The 25,729-nt window shown below is 52.1% G+C and overlaps 1 protein-coding gene across 1 annotated transcript in view; it reads left to right on the forward strand.

The window, feature by feature from the left end:
• Positions 1-16,665, forward strand: part of TMEM132C (transmembrane protein 132C) — a 303,193-nt gene extending 286,528 nt beyond the window's left edge. Inside the window, exons 6-9 of the mRNA XM_041728365.1 lie at positions 6,016-6,221; positions 7,639-7,912; positions 8,765-8,956; positions 13,995-16,665. Coding sequence (XP_041584299.1) covers positions 6,016-6,221; positions 7,639-7,912; positions 8,765-8,956; positions 13,995-15,179 — 1,857 coding nt within the window. The 3' untranslated portion in view covers positions 15,180-16,665. The remainder of the gene's footprint in view (positions 1-6,015; positions 6,222-7,638; positions 7,913-8,764; positions 8,957-13,994) is intronic.
• Positions 16,666-25,729: the final 9,064 nt, after the last annotated feature.

Raw genomic sequence — 25,729 nt, forward strand, 5'->3', positions numbered from 1 at the left:
TCTAGAAAGAGAGGACAAATAATAACCGCAATAAATAGGTAACATTCATAGCATATGTGAGGGTAATACATGATAAAATAGAAGAATAAAGCAGGGGAGGGGTCTGGGGGAGTTGTGATCTGAATAGGAACGTTGGAGAAAAGGCCTCTGAGAAGCTTACCTCTGAGTAAGGCAGCATCTGTCAGCCTCAGCAACTGACATTTAGGATCTGCTGATTCTTTGTTGGGGGCTGTCCATGTAGTGCAGGATGCCAAGCAGCATCACTGGCCTCAAACATTAGATGCTAGTAGCACATCTAGCTGTGACAATTCTTCCCCTAGTTGTGACAACCAAAAAGATCTCCAAGGATTGTCAGATGTTCCCCAGGGGACACAGTGGCCCCTTGTGGAGAACCACTATCTTAATGACCAAGAGGACAAGAGGGACAAATCGCACAGATGAATAGTGGAGGAGCCTTCAGGTAGAAGAAAAGGCAAGTGCAACGGCCCCGTGGCAGGAGGACCACCACCCAGAGGCACAGTGCACAAGGGAAGATGTGCAGAAGATGCACGGGAGAGATTTCAGGGGTGCATCAGGGAAGAGCTTGTACTTCTCTAGGGATCGTGCTAGAGTTTAAGAGGGTTCTGTGATTCACACAAAGTTTTCAACATTAACCCTAGACTAAGAAGATGGGAAAATGCTGAGAGAAGGTCTCTGTGTTGGAAATTCCTACACATCCTTTCAGATCTCTCTACCTTCTCCTCCCGCCATGGGAGGCCGGCCTTTGGGGTCACTTTACCAGGCCTGGCCATCCCCACTTCCCCTGGGGGGCTGAGGCCATGGGAGACTCCAGTGGGCAGGGGGCGAGGGGAGAGACGTCAGTCTCTGGGCCCCTTCCTGCAAGCTTGCAGGTTGACAGTGGCTGCGCCCTCCAGCGAGGTCCTAGCTCCTGGAGGCAGGTATCCCCGAAGGGGCAGCGCCCCTGCTGGGTTCCAGTAGCTGTCCCTCGCCTGGCTCTTCCAGGGGTGGCAAACTGTACCAGCATCCTGGGCCTGCCATCACAGATGACCACACACTGGGGGGCTAAAGCAATCCTGCTCCCCCACAGTTCTGGAGGCCAAAAGTCCAAAACCAGGGTGTGGGGAGGGCCCTGCTCCCTCTGAAGGCTCCGGGGTCTGGAGAGTCCCTACCTTGCCTCTGCCTGTTCCCGGTGGCCACAGTCCTTGCCGTTCCCTGGCATGTGGCCGCATCTGTCCACCTCTGCCTGTGCCCCACATCACCCTCAGGCGCTTGCCTCTGCATCCTCTTCTCTACCCATGCGGACACCAGCCCTCCGTGGCCCACGGTAAGCTGGTTTGACCTCACTTCAGCTGGTAACTGCAAAGACCCTAATTCTAAACCAGCTCCCATTCTGTGGTTCTGGCTGGACCTGGATTTTGGAGATGCTTTTTGACCCTCTACCCCTGTATCTCTGGCGTGCTGTGCTGTCTCTGTTGGTTTCTGTAGCCCTGCCCACACCTTTGTAAAGAGTTCCTTTGTCACAGCCTCCTCCAAGTCACCTGTAGCTTCTGTCTCCTGCCTAGATTTGGACCGATCCAGCCCGTCCGAGCGGGCTCACATAGGATGGGCCAAGATACAGGGCCAGTGCAGCTTATAGAGAGGATGTGGACATGATACCTATGGGACTCGCTGGCCAGTGGCCTCTCTCAGCCCCTCCTTTCCCTGCTCACCTGCCAGTAGGAACAGAGATGACCCTGAGACCCCCGAGGCATGAAGGATGACTTCCAGGGCCACAATCTCAGGATGCCACTTGCGAGGGCAGCATCATCAAAGTAGTCTGTTGAATCTGCCATCTCATCTACAGCTGTCATCAGTAGGTGGCTCACCCCACCTCCCCACCACGGGCCAGCCACCGGGTCAGCGAGTCGCAGCTCCCCGTTTCCTCTTCTACACAATGCTGCTGGTAGCTCCAGAAAGGGCCAAAATAAGGAAGGCATATTGCACGTGTTCTTTTATAAGAACACATTGCTGCTTCACAAGACCGTGCACTATTTTGTGTGAACAGGGCAAGTCTACGAACTCAGGAGTGCAAGAAATGTAAATCTGATATTTTTGTATCTGAATTTAATTTCTATTTCCAGCCTCTGGGCTCCTAAGCGGCAAAAAAAAAAAAAAAAAAAATGCAAGGAATTTGATTTCCAAGCTTATTGAGATGCTAATTAGAGATCCAGGTGGAGTTGTTGAATAAGCCACCGGGTTCTGGAGATAGGATTCTGGGAGTCAATAGCACAGAGGTGCTATAAAGCATCATAACTGAATGATTATAGTACTGGAAGGAATATGTTGTGGATGGGATGTCTGTGTCTCTCTCACCCCACTTCCTCAGGTGAGACACTAACCTGCAATGAAATGGTATGAGGAGGTGGGGCTTCTGGGAGGTGGTGAGGTCATGAGGGTAGAGTCTTTGTGGATGGGATTATGACCTGAGAGCAGCGTCCCCAGACAGCTCCCTTACTTTTTTTGCTGTGAGGACATTGTGAAAAGCTGGCATCTAAGAGATGGGATGGGTCCTCACCAGACGCCGGGCCTGCTGCCATCTCATCTGGGGCTTCCAGCCACTGGAGCTGTGAGAGACAACTGTCTGTTCCTTAAGCCCCCAGTCTGCATTACTCCCTTCCAGCAGCCCGAACGGATTGACAGGAAGTAGAAGGTGCCATGGAAACAGAGGAGGGGAATTGCATTATTTCAAGAAGTGCATCTCCACACGTGGTCCTCAGACTCCGAGCCTCAGCATCAGCTGGGACCTTGATAGAAATGCAGACATGGGAGCTCCACCAACACCTGCTCAGTCGGAAACTCTAGGGCTGGGCCCAACAGTCTGTGCATTGACCCTCCCTCTTGGATTTTCTCAAGTTTGAGAACATGCTTGGCTGCTTTTTTCAGACGAAAGTTGCATTGGATGTCAGTGGTTGACCAGCAAATGGCTTTGCCCTCCCCATGGAAAGTGGTCCCCAAGTGGTTCCCCGTGGGAAAGAAGCAGGTGCTGTCATCAGGAAGTCGCCAAGGCCCAAATGACAGCAGAAGATGTCAGCTGACCATGTGCTGCTTCACCAGAGCAGTCCGGCCACTGTGCGTTTGGACTGGATGGTTTAAATGTCAGAGTGGGCAGAGGCCAGCGGGCGGCTTTCTCGGCGGGCGGCCCACCCACAATGAAGGATGAAAGAGTCCCAGAAATGAAGCCAAGGAACTAAATAGATTCCTGTGGGGTTTTCGGTTCCTACTCCGCAGATGAGCCAGCTCGTTTTGTGATATTGTGGTTCTCACTTCTAGCCACTTAGGAGATGATTAATGCATCCCGAGACTTCCCCAGACATTTATGACACCTTCAGGAATAGCAGTGACAATGGCTCTATCATGCACCGCAACTTCATACCCTTGGCATTCCTCTTAATTATTTATATATTCTGGAGCGGCCAGGTTCCCTCCCACCAGAGCTCAAGAAGGTAATAAATGAGTAAAGTCAATGGTCTGTAAATTACAACATTGATTAAAGAAGTGATTACTGATATAACTCTTGCTCGGCTATTATGCTAATGCCTGCCCAGATCCAGGACAGTGTTTACATGCTAATGGCAAGTCTGGGACAGCAGCTAAAATTGGTTTCCACCCTTAATCAGTAGGTAAACATTTTTAAACCACTCTTGACCATGAGTGAGAGGATCCATCCATGTGTTCCCCTCCCAGCTGCTCCTGCCACTGTGCCCAGCAGATGGAGGAGCTTCTCTCAGCACAGCCCTCACCAGCTGCCCTTTCAAATAGAAGCAAGAGTTGGAGATGAAAATCGGGCCCAGAGTAACCATCCATAGTTCCCAGAAGCTGAGGAAGGAGAGGGTGATCACTCGAGTTCATTGCTCAGCATTGATGTGATTTAACTGGGTCCACAGACCCCTGGAAGGAGACACTGCTCCTTCTAGAGTACACAGCCCCGACAGGAGACAGATCAGCAAATTGGCAGCTATAGCTTAGTATATGGTAAGTGCTCTATGAGGAGTCCACGTGTGAATTCATTAACTCCAAAATGTTATGCGAAACTGTATGTATATGCATTTCCGTAGCAAAAATTAGCTTGACGTGTGTTCTCAAAGGAGTCAATGGCCCAAAAAAGATTAAGAAAACACTGCTTGAGAGCTTTCTGGTAACTTTCAAGTAAATGTCTTGTGTTTCCACTGCTCTTGGCTCCATCATATCTCAGTCTCCCTTCACCCTGAGATCCTTGTTTGGTTGTCTTGAAGCAGACGTCCTCCTGAAGAAAGGCTTCTTCACTCATCTCCCTAGCTGTCCATCAATAATCTATCCATCCATCTGTGTGTGTGTATCCATCTACCTGTCCACCCACCCATCCAGTCATACATTCATCCATCCACCCAACCATCCATATATGCATTCATCCATTCATCCATCTACCCACTCACCTGCCCATCTACATATCCAAACACCCATCCATCCATCCACCCACCTACCCATCCATCCATCCATCCATCCATCCATCCATCCATCCATCCATACACACATTCATCTATCCAGTCATTATCCACTCTGCTAGGTTCCTGCTTCAGGAGCATCTGCCGTGTGGAACTATATCAAAGATTTTAAAAAGATGTGCTTCTTTCCTTCAAGGATTTCATAGCTTGGTGGTTGATCCGGACACACGGGGCCAGTATAAATCACATCCGTCAACTTGTATATGCAAGACAGTCATGCCATTTCTTGAAAACACAAATTGATTTCTAGTCTCAATTTTCAATTCATTAAGGCTGCAGAACATAATCCCAGTCTAATTTTCAAAAGATGTAACTATTGCCAAGGCCTTAGGAGAGGGGGGGCTTCCAGTCTTCTTGAGTGTTCTGCTTACAATCTCTCAGGGCATCCATCACCAGTCAGATACAGTCCAATCCCTGCTCATAGTGCTCCTTCAAGCCCACTCCCAAGGGCCATGGGCATCTTCCTGCCACATGAGAATGGCCATGGCGCCGTGGGCAGATTCATCTCCGTAAGGGATTAGATTTTAGAACACATAGTCTTAATGTTCGCAGACTTTTATTCTATTTTCTATGTGTTTATATTGCTTTGTGCTCTGTCTCCGCTCTTTCCCGAGGCAGTGATGTGGTAGGAATGGGAAAAGCAAAGGGAGGAATACAGGGGGAGGGACATAGGCTGGTAGTCACTAACGCGATGCGGCCATTCCCAAGATAAGCAGTTATACTACAAATACGTAAATGATCCTAGGGGGTCGGCAAGGTGCCTGGCCAGGCCAGTAGGGAAGAAAGGGTGTTCTCAGGCAAAGGGAGCCTGGTGCACAGAGGCCTGGGTGTCTCAGACTGTCAGGGATGTGTATGATCAGAGGAGAGGGTGTAGGCACAGCAAGTCAGTCTCCAGAGGAAGGTAGCATGAACCCTTTAGATCCGGGGAGGCTGATTGGGGTGTGGCTCACTGTATGAGCAGACATCAGCCTGAGGAACAGACACTTCCGGTGTCCACTCAGAGCTCAGTCTCGGCTGCAGCTCTACACAGATTCCAGCTCACTCCATGATTATACTACATTCCACCTCAAGCTACTACTGTGTCCTATCCCAGGCTCTTTTCAGGTGCCGTGGGCCTGTATCTCAGCCTGAAAGTGCCGGGGAGTTAACACATAGGGGCAGTGAGAGATGGGAGCTGATACATAATATTCCTGCTTCCTACTCTTTGGTGACAATTTTGTAGGCTTTCATGAGGTTCCAGAGAAACTGATCCACAGCAAAAAAGTAAAGAAGTCGCTTTCTGTTGACTCATCCTCTTTCTTTCTCGCTCTGCTCCCTACTCGCTTCTCCCTGGAGCCATCTCCCAAGTAGACCAGATGCACAGAATCCTTGTCTTAGGCTCTGCACTGGGAAGACCCTAAATTAAGCATGTGTGCTTTGCTAGGGGAAAACACAAATGCAAGAAGAGTAGTCGGTAGGGCCTGGTGACTTCTCCACCCCCTTTCTGTCTTTGCAGGTGTCTGAAAGATGTGACTACGTCTTTGTCAATGGCAAAGAGATGAAGGGCAAGGTGGATGCGGTGGTGAACTTCACCTACCAGCACCTGAGTGCCTCCCTGCACATCACCGTGTGGGTGCCCCGGCTACCCCTACAGATTGAGGTCTCGGACACAGAGCTGAGCCAGATCAAAGGCTGGAGGGTCCCCATTGTGTCCAGTAAGAGGTGAGCCCAAGATGGGAGATGCACCAGAGCCGTGATCACAGCGGCTTTGTTGATGATGGAGCCAGGACAGGGCCCAGCACATGGTAGATGCTGGCCTGATTGTACGTTACCTCTTGTCCAGCCTAACCACGGCCCAGGATAACCAGCCAGGCGGGAGGCTGAAAAATGGCAGGATCATCATCAACCCCAGACTGTGTATACTTTGGACTTGAGCTTCCTGTAGATGGTCCTGAAAGTGGCTCCCCCAGAATGACATGAGAGAAGTGATACATTTTTCTAGCCTCTCAGCCCTCAGGGAAATTTGAGTTTGGGGTTATTTACTCTAAGTGAAATAGTAGTTTCTTTTTCTGTGCTTTATGAATATCTACAAGCTTGATTGGCTCTGTGCATATCAAATAACTGCATAAAACTTAATTGCATTCATATTGGACCATGGTGTCACCATTTGCTCTTAAACCAAAAAAAAAAAAGAAAGAAAGAAAGAAAAAAGAAAGAAAGAAAGAAAGAAAAGGCTCTAATTTATTCTGTGTGACTCTGGATTGTCATATGGAGGAGCTGGGTCGTTTCCTTGGCTCTGTGGTCCTCTGGTCAGGGGAATAAGAGCTGTTGTCACCTTCCTGGTCTCCTTCCTGGGATCTTCCATCCTGAATGCTCAGGGCTCCTTTCTGGAGTCTCCCAGGCAATAGATCTTCATTGCAAGGGGCAAGCCAGCGTGCACTCAGGGAGAGCCTCTCTACCCATAAGACAGCATCTCCCTCTCCAAGGAAAACTTGAAGGAATCTGCCCCAACTGGGCAGGGGGGTCAGCCATGAATCCAGGCAGTCCTTCAGACTGTTTGATGGTCACAAGTGACCCAGAGAATGAGTGTGCTCCACGTCCCTGGGGAGGGCAGACCTGAGACTTGCTGCCGCAAGGAGGTTAAGAGCGTGTACAGGTGGCACCTAGAAGGGCACATCTACCCCAAGAGCGTAGTACAGCTCTGTTCAATACAACTGGCTGCAGTGGTGGAATGTTCTAGAACCACAGTGTCCACTGTAGCAGCCCCTAGCAGGTGGGGTTATGGGGCACTTGGAATATAGCTTGCGTGACTAAGAAATTTAAAGTTTTAATTTGTTTAATTCTTATTCATTCAAATTAAATTGTGAGTAGGTGTGTGTGGCTGTTCGCTGTTATTTATTGGATTGTGTAGACTTCGTAAGTGTGAGCTCTTAAGCCTTTTGCCAAAGGATGTCTTTGAGACAGAGAAGCCCTGTGTGCTGCCTGTGGTGGAATCAGCGCTCCCGCAGGGTCTTGAGGCTCCTGCTGGGACTGTTGTCCCCTGGAGGCTGCGGCAGGCACCTGCCTAGCCTGGCTTGCAGCTCCAGAGCATCTTTGGACCCATTCCTGGGACCTGAGGGCTCCTTCTCTTTCCCCCAAGGCCCACTCGAGAGAGCGAGGATGAAGACGAGGAGGAGCGGCGGGGCCGAGGCTGTGCCCTGCAGTACCAGCACGCCACGGTGCGGGTCCTCACCCAGTTCGTGTCGGAGGGTGCTGGCCCGTGGGGCCAGCCGAGCCACCTTCTCAGTCCCGACTGGCAAGTCGACATCACCCACCTGGTTGCAGACTTCATGAAGCTGGAGGAACCTCACGTGGCCACACTCCAGGACAGCAGGATCCTGGTCGGGCGGGAGGTCGGGATGACCACCATCCAGGTAGGAAGCCAGAGCTCAGGATTTCTGCATGCCCCGAGCTGAACCCCATGCCTCACACTGGGGGAAGCTCACAAGAAGGGTCGGTCCCTGGCCCCACTTCCTGGCCCCCAGGATGGTGTCCTCAGGACTCCAGGAGATGAGCCTGGACCAGCTCTATGAGTCCCAATCTCCTTACAAACAGAATCAAGAAGGCTGTCCTACACCTCTGAGAACCCCACTCCCCCACCTTCCACGCTGCTCCTGCCCGCGGCTGGGGGAAGGAGCCTTCCTTCTTCCCTCGAAGCGTTTAGTCATTCTGCCATGGATTCATCCAACAAGCTCTCTTCAAAGTCCTACTACCCTTTTGTTCAAGGAAATGCACTGTATGGTAGGATCTCAGATAAGATGACAGGGAGTGGGAGGGGCTTTCCGGAAACCCCTCAAGCTCTGCCCCACTGAGTGCACCTTCTGGGGATATCATTCTGGATCCTGAGACCACAACCATATGTGGAAACAATGGGCATCATTTCACCTGGAGATCTCAGGTGGCACAAAGTCAACTTCATGAGCCTGGCCCACAGGGTGGCCATGCACAGTTAGCCAGGTTGTACAGTGTACAAGAGTGCCTCATCTAAACAGGAGGAGCCATTTCCTTTTAAAAAATAGAATGGATTTTAATATTTATTGCAATTTTCCAACAGAACTAAAGTTTCTTGGGGAAAGGCGGCTTTATCTGATTCTTGCAAAGGCTTGCTATGGGCAGGTGCATCTATAGTGGGATCCCTTAGCCCCATATTCTGGACCCAGGCCTGGGGCAAGGAGGAAGCAGTGCTGAGGGAGATTCCAACATTTGGGAATATTCTGTCCTGCCAGGTGTTGTCTCCGCTCTCTGACTCCATCCTGGCAGAGAAGACGGTGACCGTGTTAGATGACAAGGTATCGGTGACAGACTTGGCCATCCAGCTCGTGGCTGGGCTGTCTGTCACCCTCCACCCCAGCACGGAGAACAGCAAGGCCATCACCGCTGTGGCCACAGCTGAGGAGCTGCTGCGGACCCCCAAACAGGTAAGGACCCAGAAGCCAGAGGCCGAGAGGGGCAGATGAGCTTCTGTGCCTGACTCCGCAGGGAGGGCCGGGTCAGAGCAGCTGGACCACGTTCCAGAAGGCAGTGACGGGGGCTCGGAAAATCCACAAGACGACATCGTCTGGGTCCTGGGCTCTGTGATGAACCGGAGTGACAAGCTCGGTGGCTGAAAACAACACCCACTTAGGAGCTCAGCTCTGTGGGCCGGGAGCCCGGATGAGCTCGCTGGGCGCTAGGCCCAGGGCACAGGGCACCTGAGGGCCTGAGTCGGCGGCCGGGGCTCTCCTTGGGATGTACTGGGGAGTTGTCGGCCTCCATGCTCCTCCTCTCCGCAGTCCTGGGTCAGGTGTCTGTTTCTCTGTGGGCTGTTGTCCGGGGGCGTCTCTCGGGACCCCAAGGCCACCCGTGTTCCTTCTCACTTCCCACACCCACATTATCTTCAAAACCAGCAACGAGCATGGAGTCCTTTCATGCTCTGAATCTCTGACCTCCCGTCTGCTGCCATCTAGAGAAATCTCTCTGCTTCCAAAGGCTCACATGACCACGCTGGGCTCACCCGGATGATCCAGGCACATCTCCCCATCCATCTCCCCATCTTCAGGTCAACTGCGCGGCACAACCTGGCATAATCACGGGAGCGGCCTCTCGTTACAGTCCCAGGCTCCAGAGCTGGGGGCAGGGCCATTCTAGGAATCCTGCAGTCGCTCGCGGACTTTGCTCCAGGGCATCAGCGGGAGGGACCCCATCCACCTCAGGGCCCCAGAGCTGGCTTCCCTCCATCTCCTGGGGGCCTGGTGTTTTCTGCTTTCTAAAGAGCAAAGTAAGGGGGCTAGAGAGGAAGTGGGGAGACAAAGCAGGGAGCAGGGAGCTTTTGCTGAGAATGGGTGATTAATTAGGGGCTGATGGGCTCGACTGCCCCACTGGCATGCGGCAGCGCCCCTGCCCCCGTGCGGTGCCTCCATGTGCTCCCATCAGCCCATGGTGAGCGGATGTCCCAGCACTGACTCGGGGTGGGGGGATGCATGGATGTGGTCCACTCTATTTTCAGACATGACTCATCCTTTCATGAGGAATGAAAGGGATACTCTACCGTATCCCTGGGCGTGCGTGTCAGGTCATCTAGAATTTCTGATCCTTGGGGAAATGCGTTGGCGCTCCTGGGTAAGCCCCGGCTTCCCCGCCCTGAAACGAGCTAACCGAGGGCCTTACCTTCATTCGCGCACCGGGGTCAATGGAGATGGGTTTGGGCAAGGCCACCGTGCGCTGAGGGCTTAATTCAGACTGTCTGCCGTTGGGGCGTGGGGGCTGTTTTAGGGGAAGTTCTTTCTCTGCCGAGGGTTTGTGGAGAAAAATGAATTCAGGAAGGAAGGTCAGCCACGATGAGCTCGCAGGCAGTGGGAAGGGTGTTTCAATGTCAGCCCTTGGCGTGCGGAAAGCTGGCACCTTGGTCTTGGTATGTCAACCCTGAGATACAAAAGCTGAAAGGTGTTTAAGGCTGTAAATAGGAGGGCAAGAGGAGACAGCTCCGCCGTGCTTCATCTGTTTGGGGAAAGTCAGGACAGAGAAGTGAAAGGGGGATCCCTGGCCTTCATGCTTCCCAGCTAGGCTCCCGGGGGGGCCCGTCTCATGGCGTGACTTGCCAGTGGATGTGGACAGACGGGATGAGGGTGGGAACCAGATTCCTGAGCTCTGTTGCCTGCCTTGCTTCTGATGCCCTGGGAAGGTGAGCGTGGCATGAGGATTCATGTTCAAATACTGAATTCGAGTGGTGAAGGGAGCCCCGGTAGAGGAGTCGGGAAGTGCTACGAGGGATGGCAGACAGTCGAGTGTGTCCCCCGCCCGGCCCCCAGAGTGGGCTCCTGGGGAAGCCTCCAGTCAGTGTCGACCAGGGGCAAGGGAACCCGTGGAGGGCTGCCTCTGCATCGACTTAATTCCCTGCACGTCCAGCTCCAGGCATGGCCACAGGGATTCCAGAGGCCAGGGCCTGCCCTCAGGCAAAACCATCTTGCAGAGCCGACCCCTGAAAGCCGAGCAGTGGGTGCCACAGGGGAGTGGAAGGCACCAACAGTGGGTGCCATGCCCTTCGCAGATCCCATGCACAATCCCCCTCGCCCCTGCCCGGGCCAACGGCATCAGCACTGGTCTGGGCTTTCAGGTACAGGTCCAGAGACCCAACCCAGGCTGACCCCAGCCTACGTCGGCTTTGATCAGTTCGTGCCTGGAGGTTTGTCTTCAGGTCAAGCTAGATCCAGCTACTCACTGTCCCCAGAAGCCTTCATCTTTATTATCCACAGTTGTTCTCAATTCTGGAAAAACTCCAGCCATGATTTCTTTAAATAGCGAGTTCTCCCATCTGTTCCTTTCTGGAACTCGTCACCAAAAACTCTTACCCTGTCCCTTGTTCCTTTCAACTAGTCTTTTGTACGTTTCTTCCTGTGATTGTGTTGTGGGTAAATTCCTTGGCTCTGTCTCTCCAGATGTGTCTAATCTGCTTTGCCCACCAGCCATTGGGTAATTTGTTTCCACTGAAGCATTTTTTTGTTTGTTTGTTTGGTTCTATGTGGTTCTTCCCACACCATCCTGGTCTTTCCCCGCACAGCCGTGCTCGGCGTGTGGCATCTACTCTGTTCCATGTCCCATGAACTGTTTATTTCATGGGCTGTTTTGCCATTGTTGCTGGCTTATCTTATTTTATCATCTTTTTCAGTTGTTCTATTATCCAAAATCCTTGCTCTGCTGGTCGACGTGAATGTTTTATGACTCCCTCTCATGGTAAAGCCCTCTCCTTCAGGATTATGAATTTTTTTTTTTTTTGAATCCAGAGGGCCTCTTGAGCTGTGGCTGCTTTGCTTTACTCCCAATAGCAATTCTTTGCATTGATGCATTTGCATGGTTGTTGGCGGCCATGCACCATACAGGTCAGGTCACTGCAGACCCCAGCCCACTGGTGTGTGGAACCAGTGGGGTTTTGATTTCAAGGGGACACATTTTCCCAGCAGGGCTCAGAGCACAAATAAGTATCATTGCTCTTTCTGGCCAAGCAGTTAGGATTTCCTCATCCCCCTCTGGGCAGTCCTGGCTGTATGCAGAGGGTCTCATCCTATCTGACAGCCCCTGGGTGGGTATCTGGCTCCCCGCCAAGCCTTCTGAGCAGTTCTGACACCTGCCCCCAGGCCACCTCGGTTACAGCTATCTATATGCGCCCCTCTGGGATGCGTTTCCTCTTCACTTCTGATCCCTGGGAATTTGCATTGTTTTTGTTTGTTTGTTTGTTTTGTATATTTTTGTCTAGTTTTTAAGTGGTTGATCCTCAGACAGTCTACTTTGTTGTTGGGACATGCCCTTAAACAATCTCTCTCTCTCTCTCTCCATCATCTCCATCATCACTCTTCTCTCCCCCGTGCTGGTCTCCTGTTCCAGCAGATCCCCCCCCACCCAGTTGCAGGATGGCCACTATCATTACAGGCCTGTACCCCAACTCAGCAGCCCCAGGGAATGCAAATTTCTCATCTGTGGTTTCTGCCAAAGCCCAGGGAACCCATCCCATCAGCCAGTCTCCATCCTACGCCCCTTCCCGAGCCAATCACTGAGGACAGGATGGTGGAATATTCCGAGAGGCCAGGCCTTGGTCATGTACCCGGGTCTGGCCCTGGAGCAGTCGGTCTAGCCCACCTGGGCACACAGACCCTGAGTGGGGAGGACCTGGTTCCCCCCAAGGGAAGCTCATGTTCCAGTCCCTGCTGGAAAGGAGGGTAGAAGACAGCCAAGCCACGTAGATGTCCATCTCAGATCCTGTGGCTGAGGTGTGCACACTCCCACTGGCAGTGTGGGAAACTGAGACCCAAAATGATCATTCTAAAAAAAAAAAAAAAAAAAAAAGATGGACCATGGACCAGGAGAAATAGTGGATGCATGTATTTATTTCAAAACTCATGTCAAATTCTCCACCCTTCCACATCATGCCCAGAAGCCAGGATAAGAGAGGACCCTGGATCCTTTACCCATAACAGACCCCCGGAGCTCCATCAGCCCTTCGCAGTCTTGCAAATGCCTGCCCTGCTCCTTGCTCCTCTCACAGAGGTTAGCCTGCACCCCTGTTATGGGAGTGCCCATGCCTCCCCTCCAGGCCTCCCACCACCTGCCCCCGATCCCAGAGCCCCCCGAGTGCACATCACACACACGCAGCACACTCAGACCAGCGCAGACTTAGCATCCCCGCCCACCACCACCACCAACCGTGTGTGTCTCCTCTCCCTTTCTGGCTCCCAGCCCTCCCGCAGCCCTCTGCAAGGCTCCTCGGTGTCTGGCATGGGCTTCTCACACACGTCACTAGATCCCCAGTCTTAGGTAATAGGCAAGAATTCCAGACACATCGAGACTGTCTCCATCCCCGGGCCCACACAGTGACCTCAGAGCCACAGACAGCCAGGAGACAGGGCAGCCGTGGTGGTTAGGGCTCAGGCCGGACCTCTGGACTCTAACCCCAGCCTCAGCACATGCCTATGCGAGCTTCACAGAGGGAAGTGAGGAGCCCTGCCCTGCAGAACAAGAAGTGGTGATGGTCACGGCATCGACTTGGGGTGTCGCTGTGAGGGTCAAGTGAGTCTGTGCACAGGTGACACAGAGGACAGCGGCAGGTTCCCAGGAGGCACAGCTAGCATTGCCCCTTGGCAGTGGGGTACCGAGGGTAGCCACGTCCCAGCTCCCATACCCGTGCATGTGTCACCCGTCACCGCCGGGCAGGATGGACTTCGCAGGTGTGAGTGAGATCCTGAGATAGGGAGGTTATCAGAGACGATGTCACCACAGGTCTACATGTGTTCTTACTTAAATTACAGTGATTCTCGGATCTTGATATAAAACCTGTGTGTCTTCTCCCCAGATTCATCAGCCGCCAAGTCTGGATCTGAGTCCAGCCTCTGGACTTTGGGTTCTGTTCTGGGAGGGCAGGCGGGTTCCGAAGAGAAGAGGCCTCCCCGCCCGCAGACGGTGCCCTCCTAACAGCCTCTCTCCCCGCAGGAGGCCGTGGTCAGCACTTGGCTCCAGCTCAGCGATGGCTCCGCTACCCCCCTGGACATCTACGACACCAAGGACTTCACCCTGACCGCCACCTCCCTGGACGAGGCCGTCGTGTCCACCCCCCAGGCCCGCTCTCCCAGGTGGCCGGTGGTGATGGCCGAAGGGGAAGGCCAGGGGCCGCTGGTGCGAGTGGACATGTCCATCGCCGAGGCCTGCCAGAAGTCCAAGCGCAAGAGCGTCCTGGCCGTGGGTGTGGGCAGCGTCAGGGTCAAGTTTGGCCAGGGCAACGCCGACTCCAGCCGCGGCGCGGACGGCGACGGCGGCGAGATCAAGAACCACGCCAGCGACCGCCGGCAGAAGGGCCAGGAGCCCGAGGGGCACCTCCAAGGCGCCCCGGGGGAGCGCGAGGACGGCGCCCTGCAGAGAGGCGACAGCACGGCCAGGCCGCTCCTGGACAACAGGGTGGTGAAGAGCGGCCGGCCGGACGCGGGCAGGCCGTCCGGGGAGGACCAGCTGCAGAACATCCCCCTGGACTTCGCCAACTTCCCGGCGCAGGTGGAGCTGCCCCGGGCGGGGGGCGGCCTGGGGGCCAGCGACCTGGTGCAGACGCCCCGGGGCCTGAGCGACCTGGAGATCGGCATGTACGCCCTGCTCGGCGTCTTCTGCTTGGCCATCCTCGTCTTCCTCATCAACTGCGCCACCTTCGCCCTCAGGTACCGCCACAAGCAGGTGCCCCTGGAAGGCCAGGCCTCTGTGACCCACTCGCACGACTGGGTGTGGCTGGGCAACGAGGCGGAGCTCCTGGAGCACGCGGGCGAGGGGTCGCCGCCGCAGGACGAGCACACGACTGTCCTGGACCGCGGGCCGGGCGGCAGCGACGACGGCAGCCGCCTGCTGCTCAACGGCGGCGCCCGGCAGCACGTGCAGGGCCAGGTGCACCGGGCGGGCTCGGCGGGCAGGCCGGCCAGGGACCCGAAGCTCGAGCCCCTGCATTCGCCCACCTCCAAAAGGAAGAAAGTGCAGTTCACCACCTTCACCACCATCCCGCCCGACGACGGCTGCCCCACCGTGAACTCCATCCTGGGGGGCGGCGGCGAGGACATCAAGTGGGTGTGCCAGGACGTGTCCCCGGGAGCCCCTGAGGAGCTCAGAAACTACCTGGAGAAATTCAAGGACCCGGCCTAGGCCCCCGCGGGGCCTGGCTCCTCGCTCGGCTCCAGAGTGGGCTGGCCCGGGCGTCGGAGGGTCTGGCGCCGAGCGAGACACACCGGGGCCGGGGGACCGCGGAGGCCTCCGAGCGGGGGAGGGCTGTGTGCTTCTTTTGCAGCAGCGGGTTTAGCAGTTTTAGCCGGTGACGGCGGAGTTCCCAGTCAGCGGAGCAAACTCCGGCCTGCACCGTTGGAAAGTGAGTTTATGAGTCAAAATAGAACAGACAAGCTACCAAAAATCATTTGTTAAAAAAAATGCAAAAAGACAAATAAAAAGACAGAAGTGATCATCTCTTTATATTTCTAATAAAGGAGCAAAATCTACAGCGAGGGGCTGCTAAGGGACAGGTTCAGTGTTGGCTGGGCGTCCCCTGGGAGGACAGCCTCGATCCACGCATCCCCCTGGGTGTGGGGAGAGAGGGCTCAGAGCCCCAGCGCCTCTTGGGGTGAACCTAAGGGTTTTCCATCTTTACCTGATAATCTTCTGAGTTCCCATGCTGTGTCCCTCACACCCCATGTTTTCCTTCTGGTGTCCAAGTCCACTTGATTTGTATTTAATGTTTATTTCCGAGGATCAAATGATATATTTTTCCTAAATTAAACGTACGTTATATTCCTATATGTTAGATGTATTCTTAGCAACAGTCTCAATTAACCCATCCTTAAAGTAGTAGGTTTGATGCTTTTCTCTATCCCTCCATCCTTGATGTTTGTTGAGGTTTTGCAATCAGAGGGGAGGAGGCGCTGTCTTGACCTGCCACCCCTGCCACCGCGGCCCCAGGTCCACAGCCAATGGGTGGGACGCTGCCTGAGGCTGCTCCAAGGGGGCGCAGCCACCTGCAGCCAAGCCCATGGCTGCATCGCTGGGAATGCGGGGACACCCCCACATCAGGGGAGGTCGGGTCCCTTCCACGTGGGAGAGGCCGTACCCAAGAATAATCTGTGCAAGCTCCTGTGGCTGATCTGTCACAAGACCTACGGATACTGAGAAATGAACCAAGAGAGAAACTGTCGGAGGGTTCCTGGGCTGTTTCTCTTGCTACGTGGGGCGGAGCATACCAGCATGAAATGACAAGATTTAAATCTATGTTAGATTGTCGACCAACTGTGGTTTTTAACAGCCTGATTGTGTAGCAGCACATTGCAAACTGCGTTCATCCAAAGTCAATTGTATGTGGCGGAGCAGAGCACGTGTTGTGAACAGCGCCTCGGTGACTGCCACGCTCCGGGCCGCGGGCGCCGGCTCGTCCTGCCCTCCCCGCAGGCGACGCTCGTGCACCTGGACGCCCACTGTTTTTATTTTTTTAATTACTAAAATCAGTAGCTAAGAAAGGGTCCTTGAAGCCTCGTAACCTTAGCGGGACCTTTTAAAAAGATATTTCTAGCACATATTATAGACGGACAGGAGCTATTTATTTATACCTGTGATGCCAGTTGTCATTAAAATGCTTTCCATGGCTTGACGAGTCCGTATCTTGTGGGCTGTTTCTTTCTCACTCCACGCCTACTTCCTGTTTCCCCGCCAAACGTCCGACTTCCCGGAGAAGCCTCCTGTCCGCTAGGCTTGCGGAGCTGAGCTCTCTCCTCCTCCTGATTCTGGAACTGACGTGGAGCAAGTCCTGGGGGTCTCGTCCACCGTGCTGGGCCCAGCGCCTCTCCAAGCTGCACATGTCCCGACCCGCCGGGGGGCTGGTAACCCCCGGAGTGCTGCGCGGGGGCCCTGTGAGCATTCCCGGCTGGCCCCAGGCCCCCCCGCCCTGCTGTACGAGGAGGACGTGGGCAAGTCTCCACCGTGGGGAAAAAAGGTCTTCTTCTGGCTTGACTGTTTCTGTGTTTGTTGTTTGAGGTTTCCGAGGGATTGTTGTTGCTATTGGTTAGCTGGGGTAGAGAATTTTTTGGTAGAAGGTGAGGTGGTGAGATTTTTTTTTTTTTTTAAGATTTATTTATTTATTTTTGATAGACATAGAAAGAGAGAGAGAGAGAGGCAGAGACACAGGAGGAGGGAGAAGCAGGCTCCATGCACCGGGAGCCCGACGTGGGACTCGATCCCGGGACTGCAGGATCGCGCCCCGGGCCAAAGGCAGGCGCCAAACCGCTGCGCCACCCAGGGATCCCCGAGTTTTTTTTAATAACAGTTTTATTCAAGACGCGATGAACCATTTAAAGTACACAATACAATAGTTTTTAGTTTATGTACAGCATTAGGCATCCATCACTACACTGACTGTATCTTGTTGGTTCCAGAAAGAAACTGCATGTCCATCAGAATCACTCCGCTTTCCCCGAAAACCCTCAACTCCAGGCAACCCCGGATCTACTCTCTATCTCTTCAGATTTGGCCAGACGTGCTGCTGTCTTACCTTATGGGAGACTCCTGACAACTCCCTGAGTGGGATCGTAATCCCCACAATGTCAAATGACATCAAATGACGGCTGTTCTTCTCATGGTCGGGCTGATGGGCTTCATGTGCTGTGAGGTTTTCCTAATTAAGGCACCTGTGCAGCACAGCTGGAGGGGTCCGGTGGGAGACCCTAAATCCAGCTACCTACCTAGCTAGCTCATACATCTCTTCAAAAGATGAAGGCTCCAGATAAGGGAAAGGGGGCCTGTAGTTGGCTGGGTGCTTAATCCTTACCCTGAACTTAAAAAGGGACCAGAACCATCCACACCTCACCTGTGTGCACCTGCAACAGGCCAGCTGCTGGCCCTGGGCAAATAGTCCCATGGTCCACTTGAGTCACCTGAGCTGCACCAGTTCCTGAGACAGTGAGGGCAGTGGGAGGCTTCCTCCCCAGGCAAGAGGCTCAAGGAACGCCTGCCCTTGTCGGTGGAGAGCTGAGAGTCCAGGCTGGGGTGGCTGCCTGGTCCCGTTTCGCCTGGGGCTGACCCGGTTTTAAAACTAGAAGACCTTTTTCTAAAAAAAAATTTCCAAGTTAACGTATTATATGCCTTAAATTTATACGATGTCATGTGTCAACTATTTCAATTAAAAATAGATTAATTAAAAAATAAATCAGAATACCCCTGTCCCATGAAGCCTCTCAAGGGAAGCTGGGATGGCTGACCCCCCTGATCTATGTTAGCAATACCAACTCCCATTAAAAGCTTTGTGTTGTCAGCAGGGGCCACCGCCTTATGGGCTTATGACACAGGATTGCACCATGCCAACCTCTACCTCGGGGCCAGAGCCCCTATCCTGTGTGTAGACCTGGGGTTTGTGCCGAGTGGGGTCAGAGCGATTTCTCTTTTATGTGTACATGCACTAAATAAATGTAATTTTTAAAAAATTTGTCAGACCCTAAAACACATTGGATCAGTCATGAGGATTCCCTACTCTCCCTTCTCGTGAGCACCGATGCTCTACGCCCTCCAAGCCCACCCGTCCGCCTCACAGGTGCCCTGTGTCCCCACTGACTGAGTCTGTGGCTGTGCATCAGCTCCTCCTGCAAATAAGGTCACAGGTGAGATGCACCAGGTCCATCCGCAGCGCGGAGAGGTGCTCACAAGCAGCAGGGAGGCTGCTCAGATACACGAACTATAATTCTTCTGTTCAGATAAACAGGGAGAATAAGAGTAGCTTGTCTCGTTGCTGGTCCCATTATTCATTTGGCACACACCCGTTGGACACCTGCTCTGGGCCTGGCCCGGGGCAGGGCGCAAAGGATGGAATGATAAAGGAGACCCGAAGCGCCGGCAGAGGGTGGAGGCAGAGACGCAGAGTCAGGGGCGGCGGCAGCGCCGGGTGGGTGCGTGCTGGGCGCGTGCTCCCTGCTGCTCTTCCCTTCCCACCTGTGTGTGCCCCAGCCAGGCTCGTGCATTTTCTTAGGACATGAGACTGTTCTATCTCAGATGTGAATAGATCTTTAATATTAGTGTGTATTAGCATTAATCTTTTTTAATATTGGCAAGCACATCTTGATACTATTTTTGCTGACATTAATGCTTTTTAAATATTAACCTTAACTACAGTAATAAAGGTAAGCCACTCCATTGCACAAGTCTGTGCCAGGCCCAGTGGGGAGCATCCCTGACGGGCTCCCTCGCAGCCATCCCTTGAGGCAGGTGTGTTACCGCCATGTCACAGATGATGAAACAGGCTCCGAGCGTCCCTCCCAAGGTCCCGTAGCTGGGACACAGCCAAGCTGGGTCTCAAACTCATGCTTACGCCCCCAAAGACAGCAGTCCTAATAATTATACAAGCTGTATATATATTTTTTCTAGCGTAAAAATGTACTAGAACTAAGAAGCAATTCAGGCTTATTACACAAAATCTGGAAAACAAAGGAAAGCAGAAGTAAAAGGGGAAAAAAATCCCTCTAGTGTCCTCCTTCCCAGAAATAAAACTCCACAACTCGCCTTATAAACCTTTCCTTTTTTTTAAACCAGCGCACACAATTCATGTTTTTTGAAAGTCTATCATTACAGATGTGACTTTAAATTTTTTTTTTTCCAATTTTAGTAGCACAGAGTAAAGTATTTAGAAAAACGATTGAATGCGCCTGTGTTGGTGCTTTGGCTTTGGCCTTTATAGGTTTTTGCTCTCAGATTTCTCTTTGCTTCCAAAGTTGAGATCAAAGTGCAAATATTGATCATTAAGCATAATGAACAGGGTAAGTTCTGCAGCCTTTGACAGAAGACAGATGGTCGCATAAGTCATGAGTGGTAGCACAGGTGGGGAGGTGCATGCCGGAGCCCCAGGGGGTGGGGGACCTGGGGCCTGAAATCCAGCCCATCTTTGCTGGTCAGCATGTGGCTGCCTGGAGCTGAGGCCAATGGCACTACTTTGAACTAAAGCACCATCTGCTTGCCAGGTGAGGCATGCGGGCTGGCTCTTCCAGGAGGAGGCTCCAGGCCACACTCAGCACCCAAAGGCAGAAGGGGCAGTGGGGGACAATGTAAAAGGTGTCGCGGTGACCACCTGCCTCACCTTCTGTGGCCCAGGGAGGGTTTCCTCCATCCGACTGCCTATCCCACAGACAATCATGGCACGAATGGCAGGAAGTCTAAAAAGTAGCTGTTCGAAGGTATCAGAGAGCTACCCAGGCATTGGCACTGAGGGGCGAAGACCCTAGGGACATGGGCAGGGTACAGAGTGAGCACCCATCCACCGCCACACTTCCCCTTGGGGCCTCACTGGCTCTCATTGCAGAGCTTGGAGATTGAACATAAGGCAGAGTCACAGCTTGGAGCAGGCTCTCCGGGCCGGATGGACAAAAAATTAGATCCAGGACTCAGAAGGCAGCAAGGATCCACGGCCCCATATGCCTCAGAAAGGGGTCTGCAGAGAAGCGAACCCTGGATGCAATATGCCGTGTCCTCATCAGGCACCTTCCAGTCCCTGAACTGGACATGAATGGGACAATGACCACGAAATGAAGGAAAGCTAAAGGATCAGGAGAGGGAAAGGCTAAGCTCACACATCCCTCACTGTCATGTTTCTGGTGAAGAGCTGCCCTGGGAGGACATACACCTGCAGGCACAGCATGGCCTCCATGCAGGTGGGCAGCAGGAGGTCCCTGAGCCAGAGGCGGGGGCAGGGGGCAGGATGCACCCCGGGGCCGGGACCCAGAGCCCTAGAGCTGGGCGGGCATGACCACCACCCATCACGACTACCGATGGAACTCCAGAGCGCAGTGACCATTCACTGGGACACGTGTCCACAGAGGCAGAAGCCAGGACAGCCCCTGACTGGGGCACTGGGGTGGCCACCAAGCTCAGCCAAGCCACACTGGGGACATGAGGCAGCTGGAAGTGTGGGTGCATTTGAGGTGCTGAGTGATGTGGGTGACCTCCAGGGTGCTGCCAGGGGCTGAGGCACTGCGGGGACCACGGGCCAAGTGCACGGGACATGGTGGCCTCCCAAACACGCCTTTGGGCCACATTCTTCATAGCAGCCCTGGACGGTGAAGCTTCGACCAAATCCTGAGGTTCTTCGTTGTTTTCTGCCTCTGGACACTCCCAGCTGGAAAGAGCAACACGAGGTGGGCTTCCCAAGAGCCTGTTGGGACAGGATCACTACCTTCTGCACAGCCAACAACTAAAGTAAAGGCGAGCCCAGGGGCTCTGACGTGGGGGTTCTCTGAGAGGCAGGTGCTCATCTGAAAATTTGGATCAAGCAGGTTCATAAAGTAGAGCTGAGAAGAAGGAGAAAGTCAGGTTATCTTGTTACCGTTTCTCTTTCAGGAAGAACATTAGATAATGTTTCAAAGAATGAAGCAAATCAAGACTTTTTTTTTTTTTTCAATTTATATTCCACTGACCAAAATGTCCAAAAGCCTTTTTTCTTTTTTTTTTTTTTCCTGTCAGAAAGGGCATTTGGGTGAAAGAAATTACCAGACTGTGAAATTTCATTGATCTTAAAAATGCAGGTTAAGTTCAGGGTCGAGATTTACATTTTCTCTGATTTTCTCCGTGCTCTGAGTGAGGGCATGCTGAGAAGGGCAGGGCCGTTCTGACCCGGGAGGAGTCTGAGTGCTGGGCCTTCCGAGCATGGCATCGGCCCAGAGAGAGATGTCACATTCAGTGTGACGCTGCGGGGTTAGACCAGATAGGGCAGAGAACGGGGCCTCAGACAGAGGAGAAGTGCATTCACCTGTCCTGTCAATAAATGTGTATGGAGATGGGTCTGTGGAGGAGAGGCTAGCCTCTGTCCTCAGAATATGACTGCAGATGGGAGCAATGGGGGCCCTGTAAGCTGCATGTGAAACTTATACTGTTCACAGGGGAAAATATAGAACACAAGTATTAACAAAACCAATGATTTTTTTTATCAGACTGTGAAAAAAAATAACATAATAAAGGGCATAAGCAGATATGGAGAAGGATAATTGGGCACCATTCATGGAAGGGACTGCTTGACATAGAGCAGTCACGAGGCAAGATTATACTGGGTAACAGGTTCCAGACAAAGAAGGGCAGGTGCAAAGTCCCTGCAGCAAGAATGAGCTGATGCTGCCTTGGAGAACCAGAAATCGCCCTGGTGGCTGGAAGGCAGTGAGCCCTGCGGGAGGTGGGAAGTGTGCAAGGCACAATGTGTAGTAAGGGGAGGCATGAGTGAGAGGCTGCCAGAGGCTCCGAGCAGGAGGTGACATTCCCTGAGTGGTCTGAGAGGACAGGTGGTGCCCCCATGAGAAGAGAACTTCGGGAAGGGCACTGGATGAGGAGGCTCTTGGTGCCTGTCCTAGTGACAGGTTGTGGGGTTTTAGCTCTGGCGGGGGAGGTGGAGGACACAGCATGCATTTTGCAGAGTGGACATGGCAGACGCTGTCAGTGGTGCCCACACTCCCTGACATGGTGCAGCCCCCACCAAGCCCTCCTGGTGCAGACGACATGGGGCGAGCTGAAGCTCGGACTGTAAATTCAGGAGATCCCGAGCCATAGCCACCCGGCTCTACTGCTCACAGATCTTCACCCCAGGACCTGTGAGACCATGAATGTCTGCCTTGTAAACTGCCCAGTGCCAAGGTGCTCTGTCACACTGCAACAGGTAACCGATGCACCCGTGTGCTTGGGGTAGGATGACTCTGAGGTGTGTTGAGCACCATCGGGGGATGCCCCCCAGCTGGCTTGCACTGGCTCAGAAAACCTGACTGCAAGATTCTCTTCTCAAATTGTTGTTCAGGGACATCTTGTTGATAACTGGAAATCAGCCATCGCAGGGAATGTTTACATCATGAAGTTGGTGGAAACACTGCATGTGTCAGAGTCCTGGGGCTGCTATAAAAACTGGGTGGCTTAAAACAACAAACTTAATCTCTCACAAAGACAACCTAGGATAAGGAGAAAGATGTTGGTAAATGGTATTTCCATGTCTGGTAAGGATTAGTAGCCAATATACATAAAGAATTGATACAATTCAAGATAAAAACCCACAAATAATCCAGTTAAGAAATGGGCAGAGGACATGAACAGACATGTCTCCAAAGAAGACATCCAGATGGTCAACACACGCATGGAAAGATGCTCAACATCACTTATCATCAAAGAAATGCAAATCAAAAACCACGATAAGATACCACCTCATCCTGTCAGAATGGCCTCTGTCAATAAGACAAAAAACAACCAGTGCTGGCGAGACTATGGAGAAAGGGGAATCCTTGTGCACTGTTGGTGGGAGTGCAAACTGAGGCAGACACTGTGGAGAACAGTATGGAGATGCCCCAGAAAATTAAAAATAGAACTACTCTATGATTCAGTAATGCCACTACTGGATACTTACACCAAAAATATAAAAACAGTGATTCAAAAGGATACATGCACCCTGGTGTTTATTGAAGCATTATCAACATTAGCCAAGTTATGGAAACAGCCCAGCTGTCCACTGACAGATGAATGGATAAAGAAGATGTGGTACATAAACAAGGAAATATTAGTCGTCAGAAAGAATGAAATCTTGCCATTTGCAGTGACATGGATGGAGCTAGAAAGTATAATGCTAAGTGAAATAAGAGAAAGATAAACACCGTATAAAACATAAAATATTTTACAGGATAAACACCTTATGATCTCACTCATATGTGGAATTTAAGAACAAGTAAAGGAAAAGAGACAAGCCAAAAGCAGGCCCTTAACTAGGAGAACACACCGATGGTTACCAGAGGATGGGGGTGGGAGAATGGGTGAGATAGGGGATGGGAATTAAGGAGCGCCCCTGTCGTGAGTAGAATTGGCGGAATCACTGTGTTGTACACCTGAAACTAAGATAACACTGTACGTTAACTACACTAGGGGAGAAAACAGAAATTTACTCTCTCATGGGTCAGAGGGCCAGAAATGTGAAGTCAAGGTGTTGTAGGACAACACCGGATCTGGAGGCTGCGGGTAAAGTCTTCCCTTGCCCCTTCCAGATTCTGGCAGCTCCAGGCGTTCATCATTCCAAACGTGGCTGCGTCATCCCAATCTCTGTCTCTGCCCTCACGTTGTCTGCTCTCTGTGTGTCCCTGTCTGTGTCTCTGTCCTTCTTATAATGAAGGACCCTAGTCATTGGACTCAGGGCTCATCCTAATCCAGTTTGGTCTTATATTAGTAATTACATCTGCAAAGACCCACATTCCAAATAAGTTCACAATCTGGAGTTCTGGACGTGAATTCTGAGGAACACTGTTGAACCCAGAATATACAAATTTAGTCACCTGAGCCCAGATCCTTGCCCCCCATTCTACTCCTACTGGAACACCACCTAAGACGGAAGGCCAGCGGGATTTGCAAATAGGTCACACCTGGGTTAAGAGAAAGACAAGAACCTGGGATTTTTACGTGTGCAACTGGGAGACAGGCCATCCATTTACTAAGATCATGGTTGAACAATTAAAACAAATACAATCCCAACAAATGACCTCTGTAGAGAAGCCTCTGTGAAGTGCCCTCGCCCAGACCATAGCAGGATGCAGGTTCTGTGCGGGAGCAGGGCCAACAGCCACCTTCTGGCAGCCTGTCAGTGTTTGCATTGGATGCTTCGTCTGGTCTTGAATAAGTACTACTCTTCTCTTTACTCTCTCCCTTTGATCTCACTGCCTGGTGTAAATGAAGTCTTAATTCCAGGGGAGCCCGCTCTCAAGATCCCATCCAGGAAAAGAGATGTGAATTGCAGCAAATCCCACAGTTGCATAAACACGTGGGGACTAGGGTGACTGAGATGCACAGCAGGACTTACACACGTATCAGGTATTTACCAATAAAGCGGCCAACAACTTCATGAAAAAGAAAAGTTGTAATTACCCAAATTCAGAAGTAGCAAATAAGAGGATGTTCCTCATTTGCGCTCTCAACGACTGTGGTTTGTATCATGGATGCTCATGGCCTCGGGCAGACATGGAAGGTTCTAGAATCCTCTGATTCTTAACAAATGGCCAGAATAATAAATAAATGACTTAACGGAGTAAGGGCAAATGGGCCTCCAATTTAAACAACCTCAAGGTAGGAAAACTTATTTCCAGTGGGAGGGGTTTTAGGCCACAAATTCAGGTATGTCAAAAATAGAATTTTCTTTCTTTTTTTTTTTTTTTTGCTATACCTGAAATTAATTTTTCTTATGATGAAGGCTTTTACCTTTAGGAACAAGAATTTAATTTCAAGCAATTCATTTTCTCCTCCTTGCCCCCCAGGGATGCATCTAACTTCCAACAGCCTGAGGGGATGAGGGGAGGACTTCATCTAGGTGGGTGGGTGATCCACACAGGTACCCGTGGGACCTTTCCTATACCCGGTACAACACCTGCCAGGACTTGCTCCCAGGCTGCTCGAGAATTCACAAGACAATTCTAGGGTTCTCACCCATCGTGGGGCCTGCAGAAGACCTCACTAGGCTGCCTAAAACCACTCCCCACACCCGTGTTACATCTGTGTGCATCACACCTGTTACAACCAAACCACCTTGAGCATAAAGGGACTCTTTGATGCAGGTTTTTAGTGATGTTTAACCTCACAGAGATCAATATATTGAATACAAACTAAGATATGTTTCACAGACCCCAATTTGAGTATTAAAACTTGTATTTGCTCCATTTAATTTTTTTAACGATCTTGGG

This window comes from Vulpes lagopus, chromosome 14 (assembly GCF_018345385.1).
Source record: "Vulpes lagopus strain Blue_001 chromosome 14, ASM1834538v1, whole genome shotgun sequence".
Lineage (NCBI taxonomy): Eukaryota > Metazoa > Chordata > Mammalia > Carnivora > Canidae > Vulpes > Vulpes lagopus.